The 23,495-nt window shown below is 40.9% G+C and overlaps 1 protein-coding gene across 3 annotated transcripts in view; it reads right to left on the reverse strand.

The window, feature by feature from the left end:
• DCC (DCC netrin 1 receptor) overlaps positions 1-23,495 on the reverse strand; it is a 906,493-nt gene that overhangs the window by 840,237 nt on the left and 42,761 nt on the right. For all 3 annotated transcript variants that reach the window (XM_033934276.1, XM_033934287.1, XM_033934268.1), the window contains exon 3: positions 12,101-12,251. In XM_033934276.1, coding sequence (XP_033790167.1) covers positions 12,101-12,251 — 151 coding nt within the window. The remainder of the gene's footprint in view (positions 1-12,100; positions 12,252-23,495) is intronic.

Here is a 23,495-nt window from a genome sequence, read left to right on the forward strand (position 1 = left end):
TTTACCATACCGGACGTTAAGTCTTCAAGTTTCTCCGAGACCTTTTTCAATTTTTGAGAAAATTCTACTTTTGTCCCATCCAATTTCTTACCCAGAATATCAACTGTACTTACTAACACTAAAACTTCAGTTGAAGTCCTTGATACTGAGGTGTTTAGTGTCTGGAGAGCTTCCCAAATGCTCTCCCAGGTGATTTCCGCTGGTTTCATCAGCTGGGGAGTAGCCTGGACTACCCTTCCCAGCTCTCCATGCTCCTCTCCAAATCTCACGGCAGTTGCCCCTTAGATTGAGGTCTCCCCGGACGAATACTCCTCACCGGGAACCACCAGCTGTGCCGTGGCAGGAGCCAGAGGCGGCGGAGGAACAGAGCCTGTAGGGGAGAGTGAAATGTCGAAGTCCAGCTTTTCGGTGGCTCCTCCCACCGAAGATACAGCAGACTGAGCTCCGGGCACTTGCGGGGACGAAGTGAAGACGAAACTTCACATGGAACGCTGAGCAGGTAGGGAAGTGCTGGCCTCCAAGGGTTCAGGCCGCACATTCCCTATTCTCTTTGCATGAGGCATTTCTTGAGGAAACAACGAGAGCTCTAGTTGCTAGATCAGAAACGCTCCACTATGCTGACACCATCTTGGATTTCCCATGGCCCCAATATTTACCTTTTTTTTTAGCTTTAAGATAATTATCTAATAATCTTCCCGCTTTATTTGAGTTTCCATAGTACAGAGCCTGCTGAGAAAACAAATCTTTCCTAGCAAATTGTGAGGAAATCTCATTATATTTAGTTTTCAAAAGGACCTGTAAAGTATTTTGTTCCCATTTTGAGGCCAATTGTAACTCTAAAGTCAGAATAATTTGTTCCAGACTACAAAATTATAATTTTACCATTTTCCTAATATGCACCAAATATGAAATTATTTACCCTCTCAATGTAGCTTTCAAAGAATTCCCAATGGTTTCCAAAGAGATTTCCTCTGAGGAATTGAATTGAAAAAATTCATTCATTTTCATTTGAATTTCCTCCAGAAAGTTTGAATCTGCAAGCAATGTATTATTGAAACGCCAAACAGGTCTAGTAGCATCTTTTTCAGTAAACTGATATTCAATCCAAATGCCAGCATGATCCATCAAAAGGATCGGGTCTATGTTAGCCCTTGTAACATGTTGAATTAAACTATCTGAGATAAATATGTAATCAATTCTTGAAAATTAATTATGTGCATGAGAGCAAAAAGTAAATTCACAAGCATTAAAATGAAAAAGCTTCCATATATCTTTTAATCCGCATGACTGTATAAGATTTTCTAGACCTAGTGATTTTAATTGCTTATTAATTGCTTTTACACCTAAGCAGCACCAAGACCAGCCGCCACTATCGAGAGCTTTTGTCCCAATCCAGCCAGACGTGTATGCTCTTCACCATACAATTTGTTGGAGAGATCAATCTGCCTGCTTTTAAATATCAGCAGCATTGGGAAAACAACTGCTTTTACACCTAAGCAGCAGCGGGTCCATCCGCAACCACCAAGAACCCACAGACCCGAACCTGCCAGGAATGTGAGATCCGCCCCCCCTACAATCCGATAAGAAGATCAACTGTTTTTACACCTAAGCAGCAATAGGACCAGCCGCCACTACCGGGAACCCTTTGCCACGATCCAGCCAGACATATAAGATCTTCCCCCAGCATTCCATTGGATAGATCAATCTACCTGCTTTTAAATATCAGCAGCAGTGGGAGAACAACTGCTTTTACACCTAAGCAGCATTGGGACCAACCGCAACTACCAAGAGCCCATAGACCAGATCATGACAGGAGTGTGAGCTCCACACCTCCTGCAGTCCGCTAGGAAGATCAACTGCTTTAACACCTAAGTAGCAGCAAGACCAGCTGCCTATAATAGGAGCCCTTGCCCCGATCCAGCCAGGCATGTGAGCTCCTCCCCCTATATCCCGTTTAAGAGATCAATCTACCTGCTTTAAATATCAGCAGCAGTAGAAAAACAACTGCTTTTACATACAAGCAGCAGCGAGACCTACCACAACCACCAAGAGCCCACAGACCCGATCCTGCCAGGAGTGTGAACTCCTCCCCCTGCAGTCCATTGGAGAGATCAATCTGCCTGCTTTTAAATATCAGCAGCAGTGGAGATCGACTGCTTTTACACCTAAGCAGCAACGAGACCAGCCACAACCACCGAGAGCACACAGACCCGATACTACTAAGAGTGTTAACTCTTCCCCCCTGCAATCCGCTAAGAAGATCGACTGTCGGCTCCGGGCGGCTTTCCCGCAGAGGAGAGAATCCTGCATTCACCGTGGGCCTCATCTGGGGCAGCCTCCTTGGAGCGGCTGGGGCACGGGCAGTGTGTCTGGGAGGGAATGCATGGATGGGAGAACATCTCAGGGGAGGAGACATAGGCATCCTGGGACTGTCGGCCAAGTCTCTTCCCTGAAGAAGCCCTTTCTGGAAACATCAATCGCTCCTCCTAAACTTACTTGCTCCACTTCATTACTTCATCATGCTTCTATTCCTTTCTCTCCTCTCTTCTACCTTCCAAAGTATTTAGATCAATGCTGTCTTGTTAAAATGTTTATTTTATTTTTATATTTTTCCTCTAACTCTACTTTTCATTTCTCTATTACCCTCCAGGTACTTTAGTTAGATTGTGAGCCTTCGGGACAGTAAGGGAATTTTTCAAGTACTTTTCTTATTTCTAATCTTAATGTATATTTTCTGTAAACCGCTTAGAACCTAACGGATGTAGCGGTATATAAGAAATAAATTACATTACATTACATTACATTAGGTTGTTTGTCCAGAATTGAATCCATGATAGTATTGAAATATCTAGCTACGATTAAATTAGACATAGCCAGTGACATAATTATTTGTTGGAGTTCTTTTTAAAGAACTCGACCTGATTTGAATTAGGAGCATAAATATTAAAAATCATCAGGGCATCATTTCCTGAAGTCATATCAACATGAAGCCATCTACACATAGGAAAAGCTCTAGAATTATCAAAATCCGCAGAACACTTTCTGTTAACTAGGATAGCCACTCTAGCCATTTTCCCCACTGCAGGTGCACAAAAACAGTATTTAACCCTCCCCCCCTACCAACTTAGCAGTCTCCATGTGAGAAAAAGTGTGCTTCTTGTAAAAGATAAACATCCGCCTCCTGCTGTTTCAAAAAATTAAGAATTTTTTTACTTTTAATGGGATGGTTAAGCCCATTGACATTTAATGAATAAAATTTTATAGCCATTCTAATTGATTAAAACATAATAATAAATAGACCTTAAGTTCCCCTTTAAATAAAAAAAATATATAATAAATATAAACTTTCCATACACATCCAGGACCTAAAACATAGAATATCCCCACCCACCCTCCACCACTAACCCATCCCCACATATAATACGACAGCTTATGTGCAAACCTCCCGGTCAGGTGAAAACCAACCTCCCCCATGCATCCTAATTTGTTTCAAAATTAATCCTCTCTATACCAAATAATAAACATTCAATTTCCCTAGCATTTCTTTTAAAAATACTATACAATGGAAACTAAAGGGAGCAATAAATAACTATTCATAAAATACCCAATTCATAACTATCATAAGAAAATCAATTTAATAGAAATAAAAGGAAGACCCAATTCATATTCTAGTATCCCATAAAAATTGCTTTATATCAAATTCTACAAAGAACAGTAAAAATCTTCATTCCTACCATAAAAATAACAAATGTAATTTAGTTCATTTCAAAAAGCCCATTAACTTAAAATTAATTTCAATTACATATTAAATCTAACGTAAATAACATCAAGGACTACTGAAAACTCATTTCCTTTTACATTAGAACTAGATTAATAAGATATATAAATTAATTTCTTAAAACTCCATATAAATTTCCCTAAACCAGCTAAACCAAACAGATCTCATTTATGGCAGTCTGGAGACCAACCGTAAAAAACTATTGATTCCCATATCATATTCTTTTCAGTTCTAGCATATTCTATATAATTTGATATTATAAGTGCCTCAACCAAAGCCCACTATGTTCCAATCCCAGCCAGTGGAGTATAATTGTTAATAGTAATGTCATAATAACTTATAGAACATCTAGCTCAACTGTTTCCCTAGTATATCATATAAACTCCCTCTATAACAGAACTCCACTTAAAGACCAAGAAAAGCTATACATATCACTAAGCTGTATAAGACAATCTGAATTTAAGCTTAAAAAAAAAACCAAACTAAAATTCAGCAAGTGGAAATAGAATCCTCTTACTTATTTTACTAATTCCAAATTGGAACTAAAAAACAATTAAGGGGTAATAATTTAAAAAAAAAAGTCTAAAAAGTGTCCTAAGTGGCTACTTGGACGATCAAAAAGCCTGATCGTCCAAGTACCCATAACCAAAGCTCGTTTTTAGACGTATCTAAAACAGCTTAGGCCTTTCCCCTGCCACTAAACGTACAGAGAGAAAAAGAGGTGTGTTTAGAGGAGGGGAAAGGGCGGGCAGTGGGCGGGAGGTGGGCCGAACTACACCTAGGCATATAACAGGTATAACCAAAACAGTTAAAGGTTGCCTAGTCGGCACTTAGAACTTTTTGACCAGACTGAGATCCAAGATGGCCGCAACTCACTAACTGCTGCTCAGACGCTGGTAACTTTGCTCTTACCTTGCACAGAAATGCCGAAAAGGAGGGGGGAAAGTGCTGGTGCTGCCTCCCGACGCTTAGTATCCCCGTCGGCTACAATTGATGAACTTTTACGGCGACTGCAACGGGAACAAGGATCGCCAGGGACATCACCGCTGGGAACGCCGCTGGAGAGTATCGCATCTCTTTGAGCCCTGACAAACGGACGCCACCCCACCAGCCACAACCACAGGCAGCCAGCTCACCGCGAGAGTTGAGTGTATCCGGTCAGGAAGTTCACTCCTCTCAAGAGGCAAGCATGCAGGAGGGCTCCCTGAATGGGACATCTCTGCCTGTAATCGGGACACCAAGTGCTGGAGGAGGACAAGGCTTCACGGAGGTAAATCAGATCCAAGAACAGATTCTAACTACACAAGTACAATCATTTTCAGTGGTAAAACCCCCACAAGTCACATTAGAAGCTCTTTGGGACTTGGTAGTTAATTTGGGGAACACTTTAAATCCTCAAATAAAAAACTTGGATACAGAAATAAAAGCTCAGAAAGAAGAAATTAATTCCTTAAAACAAGATGTATCTTTATTAAAGCAGGAAACCAATAAAGAATTAATAACTGTTAAACAAAATCAAGACCAACTGGTTAAAGATAATATAATCATGAGGAGGAAATTAGAAGCTTTGGAGAACAATACTCGGGCTAATAACCTGCGGATTGTAAATTTTCTTAAGATTTTATCAGTTTCCCCTCGAGATATGATAAAGCGATATTTCATAGAGATTCTCAAGATACCTGAAAATTCTCTACCTCCCCTTACAAGGGCTTATTATGTTCCTGTTAAAGCACAAACTCTTCAAAAAGAAAAAGCTGAAGAACCTCAGGAACATCCATTGGATATTTCCGCTATATTGGAACAATCGGACAGAGAAGTGGCTACGCCAGCCACTTTTCTGCTGACTGTGGCTTTGGCTCCAGACAAGGACTGGATCCTGAATCTTTACTTCAAGAATAGATCCAAGGATTTCCTGGGTCTCCATATTCAAATTTTTCCAGATGTCTCAAGAGAGACTCAAAAAAGAAGAAGAGAATTCCTAAATTTGAAGCCTGGAGTGACTCAAATTGGGTTTTTTTTCTTTTTAAGATACCTATGTAAATGTGTCATTAGATATGGTTCATTGAAATATGTATTTGTAGATCCTTCTCATTTGATAAGATTTCTCAATGAAACGCCTTGAGAATGAAGTAACAACAGCTCCTATTGGAAATTAGTTCTCGTTATTAGTAGTAGTTAAAGTGCCTCTTTATATTTGTTTGCATTTAATTAAAATACTCTTTAAATCTTGGATCTAGTTTAATTTAGAGGACTTGTGTGTGATCAAGGGAAGCTGTTCTTTTCTTTTCCTATTATAATTTGAGTGAATTATTTTTCAGAATTGAAAACTAATTTTAACAGAGATGTCTTGATCATACTTTTCTGTACAAGATGTTTATGCTTGGAATTTTTATAAAATTGCATAAATAAAAAAATAATAATAAAAAAAAGAACTTTTTGACTTAGACGAAATAAAACCAGGTCTAAGTGCCGAAAAAGGGGCCGCTGAGCTGATGGCCGCTGGAGCCATCAGTTCAGCGGCCTGGCAACCTAACCATCGCGGCAGGAGAGATGCCTCATCTCCCCTACCACGATGCCATCACTCCTCTACCCGAACTGCCGCGACCCACTGCAGTTCCGGTAGAGGAGTGATGGCATCACGGTAGGGGAGATGAGGCATTTCTCCTCAGCGATGCATCACTCCCCCCCCACACACACACACATCGGGGCAAGAGGGAGCCCAAGTCCTCTTGCCCTGCGGGGGCCACGCCCCCCCCAACAACCTTGGGGCAAGATGGAGCCCAAGCCCTCTTGCCCCGCCGATTATCATCGGGCCAGGAGGGAGCCCAAGCCCTCCTGGCCCTGGCGACCCCCCCCCCCCGCCGCTACTCGATTTGGCCAGGAGGGAGCCCAAACCCTCCTGGCCCTGGCGACCCCCCCCGCCGCTACTCAATTGGGCCGGAGGGAGCCCAAATCCTCCTAGCCCCAGCGACCCCTTACCCCCACCCCCCACTACATTACGGGCAGGAGGGATCCCAGGCCCTCCTGCCCTCGACGAACTCCCCTCCCCCCAACGTCCGCCCCCCAAGAACCCCTGATTGGCCCCCCAGCCGACCCGTGACCCCCCGGCCGACCCCCTGACCCCCCACCCCCTTCCCCGTACCTTTTTAACGTTGGCCGGATAGACAGGTGCCAAACCCGTTCGTCCGGCAGGCAGCCCACAGCAGAATGGGTCCGGATTGGCCCAGCCGTCCCAAAGCCCCACCTACTGGTGGGGCCTAAGGTGCCTGGGCCAATCAGAATAGGCCCGGGAGCCTTAGGCCCCTCCGGCACATGGCACGAGGTTGTTGAGGTAGGGGGTCACGGCTACCGTGGGGCAAGAGGGCTTGGGCTCCCTCTTGCCCCGATATCATCGGGGGTGCCGCGGTTGGCCGGGGCAAGAGGGCTTGAGCTCCCTCTTGCCCCGATGTTGTCGGGAGGGGGGGGTCGTGTTTGACATGGCAGGAGGGCTTGGGCACCCTCCTGCCTGGATGGTTGTGGGGGGGGGGGAATTCTGTAACCGGTGTTGTTTTTGACAGACACCGGTTACAGAATCCAGCTTTTAGGTGAAGGACTGGCTCCTCCTTCGCCTAAAAGCCCTTCTGTTGGTCGTTTGTGGCTTAGGCGTTTTTTTGTTTCATTATGGCTGAAAAGTGTAGACGTGGTGTGGGTGTACTTTTAGACGTAGTGGTGTTTGGGCGTTTAGGCAGAGGAAGGCCATAATCAAAACAAGGACGTTTGTTTTGGTTATGGACACTTTCCCTGCTTCTGGGTTGAACGTTTAAGGACTTAGGCCAAAAGGGGACTTAGATGCTTTTTTGATTATGCCCCTCTTAGCCTTTTAGCCTCAACATACTGTATTTACACTAAGCATGACTGGCTGTGGCATCAAACAGATCTCAGGATCCAGACTCAATATTTCTGTCATACAACATTCTTAGTTGAATCTGAAATCACTTTAACTTTACAACAGTAATCCTAGCTATATTTGTATATGGTCTCCCACTGTAAACGCCACTGCGTTTCAGTGTGCAGGGCAGAGAAAAGCTGGAGTGAACTGACAGCTTATTTTGGAATCGAGTTTTCCAACTGTTGCCATCTCTCCTCTTGATCCGAAGTAGAAGTTGCGCATTCTCCAAAGCACCATACCAGTATTCCAAGTCCCGAATCTTGCAATGAATAAATCAAATCTATGAATATAGCCCTGGACATACTATGTGCACAGACTGTGACAAAGTCAGACAAATCTTATTACGTGGGCAGAGGGAACCGACTAAGTCACAGGTTTCAACAAAAGGGCTATAATGTGAATTAATCCATCCAAACATGCTGTCACGCAGTAAATTCTTATCTCCCTTGGCTGACAGTGTTTATGATGGAAACATATCCTGACGTCCTCTGAGATCTATACTGGCAAGAGATTGCTTAGCGAGAAGAGATGTATTTCTTTATGTTCACAGGGAAGGAGGGTGAGTTGGCTGCTATCCCAAAGCATGGCCAGCTCCCATAGGTTAGCTGACAGTGCCGTCATTGCTGATACACAGGCCAGGATGACCACACTAATGTTCTCAACCTCCCTAGAGACAGCCTTGCATGTAGCTGTTTAGATCAGCATAAATCCAAAGGTGTCTGACTCGCGGCAGGCATCTTTCCCGAATGTTCATGTTGACTCTGCCCACTTAAACTCGTTTCTCTTCCAGCCAGGTGTCGCATGCTTCAAAATTATAATTTTAAATGGAGAGGGACTGTTTAAAGCTCTTTTAAATCTTGTCACCAAATAAAACACGGTATCTCCGCACAATTCTCCCCTTTAGGTCCAGACTCCAACCCTGACTGCTTGTGTGCCCATCCCAACAACCAATCAAAAAGCTTCCTTGTCACAAAAATTTGTAGTTCCCCCTAGAGCTGTAAACTTGGATTCCTATTTGGCAGCAAAAAACACAGCAAAACTATATCCAAGGCACTTTCAAGACCTTAAAAAACAAAATATATAATTCAATGAAATTCATGAAGTAGAAAATATACCCTGTATGAAACAAATAATCCACAGCACACACTGAAAACTTTATATAAAAAAGCTGGCTTAAGACATTGGATCTTGGTATCTTCTGATGAACTCTTGAAGTTTAGCCGGATCCTCGAAGTGGGAAGTTTTATTGTTGAAGGTTATCTTCATAGTCTTTGGGTAGAGAAGCCCGTACCTAACTCCCATCTGTCTCAATTGTGGTCTCAGCAACAGAAATTCCCTTCTCTGATTTGCTGTTGCCCTCGCAAAATCAGGTACAATATGTATTTTGTGTTCTTGCCATTAGAGCATTTTTAACTGCCTAGCCATGTTCAAAATGTCCAGTACCTGCTGAAATCTGAGTAACTTACATCCAAGAGGCCTGGGAGCTTTCTGTCCATTAATAGCTCTGAATAGAACTCTATGAGCTCTCTCAATTTCAAAGGGATGTTTAAAAGTTAGCGATAGAATCTGTGGCAGCACGTCCTCCAAGAAGGAGATAGGATTTGTTCCTTCTGCTCCCTCCGGTAATCCCCAAATCCTGATGTTACATCTGCGGCTCCTATTACTCAAATCTTCTAGTTCTTTGGAAATGCGAGATATATCCTTTTGTGCAGTTTGAACTGAAAGTAAACTGCTTTCCACTTCAGTAAGCCTGTGTTCTAAGAGGTCCATTTTATTTTCACACACCTTTAATTGTTGGGACAAGGTATGTACTTCCTCTTGAACCAGGTTTAATTTTATAGTATTGTCTTCGAGCAGGGCTGCTATACTATTCAGTTTATCCATCAGCCGCTCAAATTCTTTATGGGTTATAATGTTTGACATTTAAGCCTTAACTGGGGTTTTCGTATGTTACAGATTCACCACTGGAAAGTTTCAGCACTAAGCACTGAAAAACTTTCCAATTGAGCATTATAAGCCATTATCACAATGATTACAGTATTCTAAGCATCAATTTGCACTTCTTGAACAGAGAAACACTACTCATCTTTACAAACTTCTATTACTCCTGCTAAATGTTACCTTTCAAGCTATTGTACAAATCAACTGATTAAAATGTCACTCTTCTTGGTTTTTCAAGAACTTTACATAAACCAAAATTAGCATGGCCTTGTCAAAAACTATTTACTAGACTTTGCCTTGCTGCCATCAGTGAGTGTATTAGTTACCTCTTTGAAGGCTAGAACACCGTCTACCATTTCAAGTTAGTTAATGAGAAATAAAGGTCAACAACAAAGTTATGGATGACACTTTTCTACTGAACTACTTTTAGTTAATTAATGTTTATTTATTTAACAGTATTTCATGGACTGTAATTCCAAGAGAGATCATAGAAGTATGCAATTCATACATGCACACGGGAGGTACATTTAAGAGGGGCTACCTAGTTTTAAGTGCTAAGCCATTCTGGTCGATATTCAAACTAATTTCACCGGCCAGAAATGACCGCTGACCAGTTAAATTGTTTGCTTGGGGCTATCCACTAAACTTCAGCAGCACTTAACTGGTTATCACCACAGAAAATTAGCAGTTAGGGTCTGATTCTATAGATGGCACTTAACTGTGCCTATTTTTTTAGGTGCCAGTCGTTGCAGTTGTCAATCATCCATGTGGTGCCATTTACAGAATCATACCTAGCAGTGCCTAAGCAGGCTTAGGCATTGCTAGGCATCCCAGTGGTAGGTGTCATTATATTAAGTCAGGGTTTTCCTGGCCTAATTTACCAGTGCCTAACACAGGTAACTAGTGCCACCTATGTCATCCATGCCTATTCTCCACCTCTAACCATGTCTACTTTACAGATAGGCATCATTAGGTGCCAGTAGGCACTTCAAATTAGGAGTCGCTAGGCACCATGTGGTATTCCATGTGAAATTTTAATTGATTTTTTAATTTTTTAAAAATTAGTTTTTAACGGTGGTCAATTATCATGCCAATTAAAAACAATTAAGATGTGTGGAATTCAATTGTCGCTAGGTATCCCCAATTAGGGCTCCTAGTGGCACCTAACCTTAGCATCATTTATAGGATCCCCCCCCTTAGTACCCAACTAGAAGCCAACTATTGGGGGTGTTCCGTGGGTAGAGTTAGCACTTGGTTGGTTAAATTCCGATATTCAGCACTTAACCGACCAGGGTAACTGTATAAATGGGATTGCATAAAACACAGTCCAATATTTATGCGACAACCCATGGCTGCTTAAGCTTTGAATATTAGCTATGTACTAGCCAGCACCACATAAACCGACTATTTAATGGCAAAGCCTAGACATGGTCCAGAACTGAATATTACTGGCAACGGTCAGCAAAACGCTCCACTATTTTAATCATTTATGTGAGTAAGTAGCCACTACCATGTGTAAATATTATCTTATAGATTACCAACCAGCGTAAAAGTATTCACATCATTTGCATAGCGTGTACTTTCACTGTGGGTATGCGCATGGGCAGAGCTTGGGCAGAATGTGGGTGGTGCAATCGAGTACATGTGTTGATTATGAAATATAATAAGTTATGTATAAAATATAGGTGTAGGGCAATGTATACCAGCTCTAGTGCAGACATAAGTGTTTGCATCTTAAATTAACGCATGTTATGAGCTACTTGCACTAGTATTTTATCAATAACAGTAGGTACCTGGTGGCGCAGTGGTTAAAGCTACAGCCTCAGCACCCTGAGGCTGTGGGTTTAAACCCACATTGCTCCCTGTAACCCTGGACAAGTCACTTAATCCCCCCATTGCCCACAAGGGCAGACAGGGAAAAATGTTTTGAGCACCCAAATAAATTCATATCAACTGTTCTGAGCTCCCCTGGGAGAACAGTATAGAAATTTGAATAAATAAACTTTTCTTAGTAGAATAAGCTTGAGATAGGCACCTTAAAGAACATTTTTCATAGGCATCTTATTATAAAAGTGCTTTTCCATCAAACTCACTGCCTATAATTTACAGCATCAATTCATCATATACAACCCTTCTGCATAAATTAATTCCTAGTATAATAAAAAGTATGCTCCAACTCCCATGATTTACAGGATTGGTTCCTTACATACAATTCCACTGCATAAATTAATACCAAGTTCAAGAAAAAACATGCCCCATCTCTCCCATAATTTACAACATCAGTTTCTTATATACAACCTCTTTGCACAAATTAATACCTTGTCCAATAAAAGATGCCCCCTACCCCCTAATTTACAGTGCTCTCTACAGCTCGGTTGCCACAGTGCTTTTGTTTAACTGGAAGTTAGAGAAACAATTCCATATTACACTCATAAAGATGTCTTCACACATACCTGGTTTGGATAACTTCATCTCCACGTAGCCATATAAAGCTAGGTATGGGAAATCCTGAAACAGAACATTCTAGAACTGCATTTTGTCCTTCAATGGCTACCACGTTGGATGGTCTTTGCAGGAAGATTTGTTGTCTGTGTAAACCTGATTCTAGAGAAGAAAACAGGAATAAGGAAACCCATCAAACAAGTAGAAGCAAACAGCAAAGCTGAATATTTCTACATTAAAAAAAAATAATAATAATTTTCCCATATAGGCAAATATAGGCCCTCTTTTACTAAGGTGCGCTAGGCGTTTTAGCGTGCACTAACCGCTAACCTGTCCATAGGATAACATGCACATGTTAGCGTTTAGCACGTGATTAGCGCATGCTAATATTTATTGCACACTAAAAAGCATAGCGCACCTTAGTAAACTAGGGGGCTAATCTCAAATTTGTTCTAATTTATTTTTGCATTTTATTGAAAAGAATATGTAAAAGTTATCCTGCAGATCAGCTGACATTTTATTTCTTCTGGCACCTATGAAGTAAATATGTTTAGTATATCCATTACAGGGTTTCTTAAGAAAACTATGATACAGTAACTGATAATTATTTAGCAAAATACACAGCAAGTACACAAAGCAGGTCACTAGAACACATTAGAAATTAGGTAATCTGTTGTATTATTTGGAATCTAGCTAGGTACTTGGGACCTGGGTTAGCCACTGTTGGAAACAGGATACTAGGCTTGATGAACCTTCAGTCTGTCCCAGTATGGCAATTCTTATGTATATATATATTTTTTTTTTTTTTTTTGAGAATGGCAAAGAAACTAGCTTATAATTTTCTGAAGGGAGAGATGGTCTTTTCCTGGTGGGGCTAAAGCATCCTTTCCAGCCACATTGTTGCTGTGTTGCTGCTGGGTGAGCCTGACTCCAAATTGGACAGGCTTGTGCCCACTTGGGTGCTCCTGTGGCTATGCCACTGGTCTGGAGTGCCACTAGGCACCAGTGAAAGTTGAATAGAGAGAATACAAATTTTCTCTGTGTTCCCCACCCCACCCCACTCCATACTTCACTCTCCCCTGCCGTCACACAGTCCCACTGCCGCACCAAACTTAAAAATTGAGTACATTAGCTGGCAGGCAACCCCAAGCTTCACAAACGGCAGACATCCTCACCCTGAATCCTTGGGCCGTCAAAACAGCATGGCAGGCAGCAGCCACATTCCACCTACCAATGCCAGCACCCTGAGCAAGCTCAGTTCTGAGCATGCATAGAGTGCCAGCGAGTGCAGCTGCTGACTGCATCAGTGTTCTGATGGCCTGGGAGTTTGGGCTCGGGATGTCATTGGGATCCACTCCAACTATACCAATGGAACACACCACTACTGGACAAGCTGAGCCCACTTTTGTCTGTGCCGCTGCAAATTAACACAGTAAAATGATCACCTGGAACATTTTTTATTCCAATATTAAAAGCCTTGATGAAAGAAAACCCAGACTGTGGTAAAGAAACAAGGACAAAATTCATAACAGAGATGTCAGTGTGCCAGCTGATTATAAAGTGAATCATACAGAGAGGGAAAAGATTCTGAAGTACCAAGAAATGCAGTCCAAGGCCAAAGTGTTTATTTTTATACTAGGTGCCACAAGCACGATTAAAAGCAATTTCCAAGCACAGCTTGCAAAGTTGTCTGTACTTATTGCATCCTATGAACTCCAGAAGGAATGTCTTTCTGATATGACACAAGTACTACAGCGACAATTAGCAGTAAATTTGAGAGACTTAGATCATACTCCATATACCCTGGCTTAGGAATGAGGTTCATTACTTTCATGCTGTGTGCAAAACTAGCCCGTTTGGAGATACTGTCCCTGAGATAAAATTAAATTAAACACATAGAAGCCTATTTACAATAGCACGCTGGCTTGCACCTAACAAGCATTAATAGTCCATGTTGAGATGCAATTGATACAAATCATCTGTGTTAATTCTTATAGGGCAGTCCCAGCATATTTGGAGAGGCAGCTATGCACTTAATGAGCCTTGAGCATTAGCAAAAAAAAAAAAAAAAAAAAAAAAAAAACTGCAAAATGCAGTTAGCCACACCTCTGGGACAAATCTACAGTAACTGCATTGTGGTATCTGCCATATTAGCAGTTAATATGCAGCAACAACCTCTCTGAAAACTACAAGACGTAGTCCCTGACTATATAAAGAGTTGGTCTGGGGGGCCATCTGTCAGGCGAAGCCCCTTGAATTTAGGGAACATTACGGAGGGGGTGTTGCACAAGCCACAGATAGAATTTTCCATGCCAAACGTTTAATGTGGCAATTAACAAACAATAACATGACCAACAGACTTCTCTGTTATCAACCAGGTTAGCCCAACAAACTTTCCCGCCAAAAATTCAAATTTCTTAACCACAGACTGCCCTGTTCTCAATCAGGTCAATGAGCCCACTATATATAAAGACACACTGCAGTCCTCACAGCATATCCTGAAGAAAGCTAAAGCATGATGGCTGAAACATCAGTTCTTTCTACACAGACGCGGCGAGACCGTCTATAATCATGATGGTTAATGTAATGCTGGAATAACTAGTAAACATTATGGGAAGTACTTACTAATGTGAGATAAAATATTGTATTTAACCACAATCCGATTGGCCATGGACTTCACTAACCTGTGGTAACTTAATACTGCAGATTAGTAACTTCCACAGTAAATGAACAATGCAGTTTGCATTCAATGTTGCGCCATTTTACCTCACAAGGAATATCACTGTTAATTTGTGACTCATTGTTCCTGTCTTGTCATTCATGGGACACAGACCTTAAAGTCTGCCCAGCACTGTCCTCACCTTCCAGCTACTGAAGTTGTACCGGGAAGAGGAAGGCCTGCCAGCCGTAGGGAGTAAGCATCCCTCTGGCTGGCCAACTAAAAAGGTACTTGTGGGGTCCAGGTGGACTTGGTGAGCGGGAGGGAGGAGGTCAGGGTGCCAGGGGATGTCTCAGAGAGGTGGGAGGGTTTCCAGCAGGAGGGACTGGGCATCCCTCCTGCTGGGGGATGTCTCAGGGGGTGGGGTTTCTTCCACAAGAGGGACTGGGCATCCCTCTTGCCAGTAGATGTCTTGGGGGTGGGGGGTGGCAGTAGGAATTGTGCACTCCTCCTGCTGCAGACATTCGGGGGGGGGTGCGGCTTCGGGGGTTCTGGCAGGAAGGACTGGGCATCCCTCCTGTTGGTAGTCTTCGTGGAGGGGGTGTTTCCTCTGCTGCAGCTGCTAAACTGATCACGGCAGGGAGACACTCTTGCCACGATCAGCTCAGCAGCAACCCGATTCTTTAACCAGCGCCTATGACATGGACGCCGGTTAGACAATTCTGGTGTTAGGTGGGCACCTGTGTGCGATTTTCAAAAGCAGCTTAGGCGGCTTCTGAGACCGGGCGTCCTATACAGAAACTGGCCTAGAATATCCAGGTTAGCAAATTCACATTTTCATGATGTTTTACAAAAGGCTCTGAAAATGTGGAATAATTTCATAAAATACCTCTGCAAAAAAACATCTATTTGCTAGCAAGTGCAACAGGAACAGTAGTTTTAAAAAATATATGTAGAAAATGAGATCATAGCAAGTTCGTAGATATAACAAAAGGAAACCAGGTTTCTTTCATCATAGTTTATAGTTTATTCAATTTTTGATTAAACGCTTTTTCGTTTCTTCAAAGCGTTGTACAGAATAAAAATAACTTTACAGAAAAAAGTTAATAAAACATTTAAAACAAACTTTTTAATATCAACATGACTGACGTAATAGGTAATTATAGACAAGCATGCAATAGACACGATTGGTAAAGGGGGTAAGAAATACAATTGATAAAATAAAAATGAGAAACATTTAAGGTAAACACAAAAGGAATTAGGGAGAAGGGTATAAATTAAAAACAAATATTAATTATTTAATCTCTAAAATGTGCCTCTTTTTTTTTTTTTTTTCAGTTAAAAGCTTCATTAAAAAGGAAACATTTTAAGTTGCTTTTAAATTTTTTTAAGTTTTTTTCCATTTTTAGATATAGTGGAAGAGTGTTCCAGATTGTAGGGGCTGTAACTGAAAAAATTGAGGTACGGCGTGTGCCAATATTTTTTAGGGAAGGAATGTTGAGGTTAAATTGAGATATAGACCTTAAGGATCTTGGTGGGTCGTATGGAATCAGTAATCTGTCTATGAAGGCTGGGGCATTTGACTGCAGAGTTCCGAATGTTAAGAGGGCGATTTTATATGTTACTCTTTGTGAGACTGGCAACCAATGGGCATTTTGTAGAAGAGGGGTTACGTGATCATACTTCTTTGCTCCTGAAATTATCTTAATAGCAGTATTTTGAATCAGCTGCAAACGTTTTAAGTCTTTATGATATATTCCTTTTAAAAGTGAGTTACAGTAATCTAATTTCGATATAACGAGTGAATGTATCAGAATATTGAGAGAACTAATGTCGAGAAGGGGGGCTAATGATCGGATCATTCTCAGTTTATAAAAACAATTTTTAACTAAGGCGCTTATTTGAGGTCGAAATGTTAATTTATTGTCTATGAGAACACCTAAAATTTTTGTAGTAGTGACTGATGATAGTGGAATGTTATCAATAATGATTGGGGAAATTAGTAGAGCTCCCTCTTTTCCTGGGAAAAGGAGGGTATTAGTTTTTGAGATGCTCAGTGATAATTTATTGATGTTTAGCCAGTCGTGAATTTTACTTAATTTTTGATTAATTGCCTGAATCTCAGAATGAATAGTTGGGTCAATGGGGTGTAGAATTTGTAGGTCGTCGGCATAAGCGTATACTGTAAACCCTATTGATTGACAAAGAGTCAGAAGAGGAGCCAAGTAGATATTAAATAATAAAGGCGATAAAATTGAACCTTGTGGGATTCCAAAGTTAGAGTGGTAAGGATTTGATTTTGTTGTGTTGAACTGTACTGTGTAGGATCTATTGGAGAAATAGGAGCGGAACCATTCAAGGGCATGATCGACTACGCCTATGGATTCAAGACGTTGTAATAAAAGATAATGGTCGATGGTATCGAAAGCTGCAGCAAGATCCAAGGAGATTAGGAGAACGGATTTATGGTGATCTAAATAATAATTTATGGATGTAGTGAGACCAAGTAATGAGTACTCTGTAGAATGATTGATACGGAAACCAGTTTGGTTGGGGTGGAGTACATGTGTTTTGTCAACGAAGTCCGTCAATTGTTGAAAGACAGTTTTTTCAGTTAATTTACATAGGAATGGAAGATTTGCTATTGGTCGATAGTTAGAACATTTATCAAGATTATTTTTTGGGTCTTTGATGATTGGGTTTATGATTGAGTGTTTCCAGTCTGGTGGAACATTGGCTGTAGATAAACAAGTGTGGATTATTTGAAGGATATATGATCCGAAAACTGTAAAGTGTCGTTTCAGGAAAAATGGAGGGATAGGATCTAGGATAGAGCCTTTAGTATTCATATGATGTAAGATATTTTCGATGGCTTTTAATGATGGAGGGATAAAATTAGATAGAGTAGCATGAAGTGTTTGATTCGTGGATGTAATCACCTCATTTTCTGGAGGGCTGGATAGATTAATGATATTAGGTAAGTTATTAGCGATTTTAGATCGAATCAGACCGATTTTTTCTTGAAAATAACTTGCTAAAGTTTGAGCTGTTGGTGCTACTTTGTCTGAAATTGGTTTTTTGTTTTTAAAGGTAGTTAATTGCTTGAGAACTTTAAACAAGAATGATGGGTTCTTGGTACTAGAGATTTTTGTATGATAGAATTCTTTCTTAGTTTTGTTAATTGATTGCCGGTAATATTGTGATATTTTTTTGTAATTATCTAAGTTTTCCGGGGTGGGTTTTGATCGCCACTTTCGTTCGGCTGATCGTGTTTGTTGTTTTAAAAGACCTAAAGATGCGTTGAACCAAGGGTTTCTTTGTTTTTTTGAGGAAATTTTCATAGTTACTATTGGTGCTAATGTATCTAGTAATGATTTGCATGCCTTGTTCCACGTATTAGTTTGTTCGGTAGAAGTTTCAGAGCTAAATTTTTCTAAATCAATTGTAAATGTCGAAGGAACAAGAGAGTGATCTATATGTTGAAAATCTCTTGTGGTAATAATTTGGGGGGCTGGATAAACGACCTTGGGAAATGACAGTGATAATGTTGTTTGAATTAGATAGTGATCGGACCAGGGGACTGGAAGGGAAATGGGTTGAGAAAAATTTGAACTTATAACATGGGGTCCATTATTAAATTTATTACAATACCACTTTCACCTGAAAGAATCTTTGCCTGATGAATAAAAATTCTCTCTTCAGAATAGTCAAGTGGTGGTTAGAATAGCAGGCCAAGAACCAGGAATACAAGGATCAAATCCTGATGCCCCAAACAGTACTCCTTGTGATCTTGGGCAAATGACTTAACCCTCCAACACCACACTTAGGGCTCCTTTTACTACATGGTACTAGAGGTTTTGAACATGGGCCAGCAAGTGAAATGCATTGGACCATTTACCTCATAGGCCCGCGCTAAAAAACCTCTAGCTCTGTTTAGTAAAACCCAGAGTTAGATTTATTTATTCATTTATGAAACTTTATATATAATTTCCTTGGTCAAACACCAATCAAGATAGAATCATAATCTAACTAGCATACATAAAAACGGCACAGATTGTGCCCTAAGTACGCATGCTAAGCAATTATATGATAAGCCTTCTGAAGCAAGGAACTTCCTACTATACCAGAATTTGTAACCTACTCTGAGCACAGACTAGTAAAGGTGGGTAATTGAATCTAAAATCCCAATCCATTTCCTTACTGATTTGTAAAATTTTAAACAGTGGTGTATACTGAACATCACAACATACTCACACGCAAGTCTAATTGCTTAAATAAATCTTGACTTTGCTCCTGCTTCTGAAACGTAATACAAAAGCTGTCGGCATTAATTTTGGAACAGCAGATAGACTGCTGAGAGAATGCAGTTATCATCAAATTATATCTCACTTGGGAGATTATAGCATGTTGCAGCTTCCTCCCAAGTTGTGGTACAGCCTCATAAACAACATAACACCCCTGATGTCTCACTGATTAATTAAAATATATCTAGATTCCTATTGACCACCCAATGTTTAATCCCCCCCCCCCTGACTCCATTTATTTAGTGTAAAGATTGTGTTTCTGATCTGTTCCCACCGTTATCCCTCGGCAGTGCTGTTAATTCTAGTGACTGCAGGGAAGAGTTAAGGGCTTTATCTGGAGAGTGATGAAGTGAATGAGTCATTAAGCGATACCGATCTCTCAACACCTGCCCACAGTACAAGTGGGACTTTTTAAAAAGTATTTATTAACCTTTCAATAGCTGGGAAAAACCATACACTTTGGCTGTATGCCTAGTTCTTTAGGAAAATTTGTGGTATTTCTGCATGTCATTTCATTCTCTCAGTCACACGTGATATAATCTGCCACTTGAGTTGAGTTTTTCATAGTGGGAGCACATGGTTTAAAAGAGCTGCAGAACACAGCATAAAGATCATTCAGTTATATTTTTCTACTTTTTTTTTCATTCGGCCAATACCGTGCAGCCGGAGAAATTGCATAACAATGACGATGCATTAGGATGCATGGAGGGGCATAATCGAAAGAGACGTCTAAGTCCATTTACATCCAACTCGCAAGTCGTCCAAGGTAAAAAACAGCCTAAGGCACATTTTCGAAAAATACGTCCAAAATTTTTTTTGTTTTGAAAATAGTCTAATTATACATCCTGCCGATCTGATCGTCTAAGCCGCTAAATTGTCCATCTTTATACCACATTTCCGTCCAACTTTTCATCCAAGTCAAAAACACCTAGAACAAGCCCTGTTGGACGTGGGAGGGGTCTGCAAAGTGATGGACTGAACACCCAGACATGGCACCTAAATAGTGGGGTACCTTACAGGGCACTGCTGTGAACTTCATAAAAAGGATGACAGCTCCTTTATAGATAATGGTGAACCCCCAAACCACCTCCAGCATCCCCTAGACCCACTTATCTACCACCCCAATAGCCCTTATGGCTGCAGGAGCCACTTATATGCCAGTACAAAAGGGTTTTTGGGGTGTATAGGGGAGTATACATGTTTAAGTATCAATGCAGTGATTACAGGGGCTTATGGGCATGGGTCCTCCTCTCCATGGGTCCCTAACCCACCCCCAAGACGACTTAAGCTGCCTCTGTGCTGGACGACTAGTCTTTCCTATGCCAGGCTGCCAGGTGATGATAGTCTAGAGGCTAAATTTTAAAGGTGTGATTAATATTTTTATGGGGGTGGGGGGGTCGGTGATCACTGGGGTAGTGTGGGGGGGGGTCTGTTTTATGTGTTTGCAGTGCTTATCTGGTGACTTTAGGTGGGTTTTTGTGACTTAGACCATGTAAAACATGGTATAAGTCACAATGTCCAAGTTCTGTCGATCGTGGGCTGTATAACTTTCGGTTATTTATGATGTTTGACTAAGTCTAAGCCGGCCCACGTCCCACCCAACTCCCGCCCTCGATACTCCTCCTGAAATGCCCCGTTTAGCTTTGGTCATTCAGTGGCACTATGTAGGCCTAGGTCGTTTAGAAATATGTCCAAAACCCGGTTTTATTATTGGCACTTGGACGTATTTGGGAAATGTTCGTCCAAGTGCCAACTTAGGCCGGTTTTTGGATGTTTTTCTCTTTCGATTATGAGCCCCTTAACTTCTAGCCCAATGTACCAAGGACCCCTGAGGAAGGTAACTCCATTGCCGAAACACGGACTGTGTAGGGTCTGTTGATTTTTTATACAGCACTATTTTTATACTTTGTAAACTTTTGGCATTGACCAGAGTTGCAAAGTTTGATTTTTATGTATATGCATTGTATTTTAAGATACACCAATAAGCATTGATTTTTACTCCTGAACGTCCAGGCCTTGGTTCCACTTCTTGCTTGTTTTACTGTGCAGTTTAACCATCTGTTTTCTGGCGGAGACCTCCCCACAGTGTTTTTGTGTATTCCAGAAACACAATCTTCTCCGTCACTGCCCCTACACCCTCTGGAGTGCCATGCCATCTCATCTTCGCCATGAAACCTCTCTCGACAAATTCAAAACTAAACTCAAAACCTTTTTGTTTCAAGACGCATACGAAAGCGTAAGAAAATCCTTTCCTCCAACCGCAGGACTTTTTTTTTTTTTTTAATAGAACCGCTTCTCGGAAGCGACACCCTTTCCCCTATTATATCTTCCCATCCCCACGTACCTCCCTTTTTTTTTTATTTCAAAACGTAATTATTATTCTTTCGTACATGTCTATGTCAATGTCTACGTCTTAACCCAGCCTCACTCCCCTCCGCTTTTATTTTTAAATTTCCTTTTTTTTTTTTTTAGAATTGTAAACCGACCAGATACGTGCTGATGGTCGGTATATCAAATTGTAAATAAACTTGAATACGGAATCATATGTTTTTTTTACAAGCCAACATAATTCAGGAGTCCTTTTAGTTAGTTGCTGTAAAATGTGGCTTTAGCACACCAGGTTTCTTTCATGCACTAAGACCATTTTTACCACAGCCAAAAAAATGGTCCATTTACTATTTCTTGTATTAATGGCCATTCAATAACATAAAAAAAAATTAGGAATTGCTTTGTATATCAGACATCCTTAAATCCAAATCCATCCTTAAATCCAAAACTAGTACCTGTTCAATAAAAAGCCATACTTAAATCATTGAGGAATGAGAGACTGACTGTAATAGTATTAAATACCAGTGGGGAGAGAGCAAATGACTCCTAAAAACGCTCAGAAAAGTGAAACTCTTGAAAGGGAGGTGGATACCTCCCCTTGAGGCAAGAGTTTACCGTCCAATCATTGCATTTGCTTTGTAGAACATCACTTTCTGACCACTGGTAAAAACTAGTATTGTTTAAATAAACTCTGTTAGATTGACTAAAAAGTTCAAAACAATTATGCACAACTCTTGCTTGGAACGATGATACCATTCACTTATCTGACCAACTTTAAAGTTTGTAGTTGTAAGGGCTCTTGGGGGTCTCAATGCGGCCCCGTTTCGAAAATTCTGCTTCAGGGTCTTCATCAACATAATTCCTTTTCTGACTGGTATTTATATTGAGTCCCTGTATGCCTTTTTAACATACTTAAATCATTAGCTCAAACCATTTAAAAATAGTCCCCCCCCCCAACCGATATTTAGCTGGCAGTGATTAATGTTATTTTAAACACTGAACGTCACCGACTAATTAAGCAAGTTAGGCGGGATCTGGCTGAATATCGGGCTGGGTCCCACATATTTATTTTTTTTAAATCTCCAACCACACCAAGCTCCCCCTCCCACAAAGCTCCCTCCCCTTCCTTGTCATACCATCTCCCCTCTGACAAGAGCCTAATTCTTTGATGCCTAGACATCTCCTCTCCCCCCCAGCCTACCTAAATACCTGGTGGTCCAGTGGAAGGGTCATTGGAGACAGAAATGTTACCCCTTCGCTCCTGCCCTTTCTCTAGGCTCCTCCAAAATGGCTACCACAAACTCTCATGGTACTATATGAAGTATTAGGAGCTGCCATTTTTGAGCTGTCCCTAAATTCAGCCATGAATATGCATGAGCATGCACTGCTTTCAATGCATATTCATTGGGGAAATCCTGAGAACCCAACTGGATTCCGGCCCTCGAGGACCTGAGTTGCCTACCCTTGAACTAGAGTAATAAAAACACAATAAAAATAAATAAAACAAAAAGCATAGATTAAAAGAAATGCCTCAGCCAGCAAAGCACATCCCCCGCTCCAACTTGGTAACCCTGGGGAAACTTATGATTGTTGCTTTAAGGAACTGAACTACAGTACCTCACATGTTCCTTGACCTCTTCTTCACAAATAAAATATATACTTTGTCATGAGCTCTTCCAAAGAGTCAAGCATAAGCCATAGACATGACCACCATTTTATCATTTCACATCTTTTATTCTACATGGATTTTATTTGCTTGTCTACGAGTAGTTTATAAAAACATTATGGACTGATATAGTGTACATTAGGGAAAAGTCTGCAATAACCAATCAAAAGAACAGTATTTTTAGTTTTGGCTCTGACAAATATTTCCATCTTTCCATATCGTCTATATAAAATGAAATGTTTTGACGATTGATTTTATTTGTTTGGAGGCTAAATCATTCAAGAATGGCAGTCTAAAAACACTCCTGGCATTACACATTATGTACATCCCTGCAAGAGATCAGTGTAGGATGAAATAAAATTCTTAAAGCAAAAATCTGTTTCTTTCCAACATCCAAATGGCAAGGTGTGTGTTGTGGGCTGCTTTGGGTAGGAAATCTGGACCTCCAA

The sequence above is a fragment of the Geotrypetes seraphini genome, chromosome 1 (genome assembly GCF_902459505.1).
Source record: "Geotrypetes seraphini chromosome 1, aGeoSer1.1, whole genome shotgun sequence".
NCBI classification, from domain to species: Eukaryota; Metazoa; Chordata; class Amphibia; order Gymnophiona; family Dermophiidae; genus Geotrypetes; species Geotrypetes seraphini.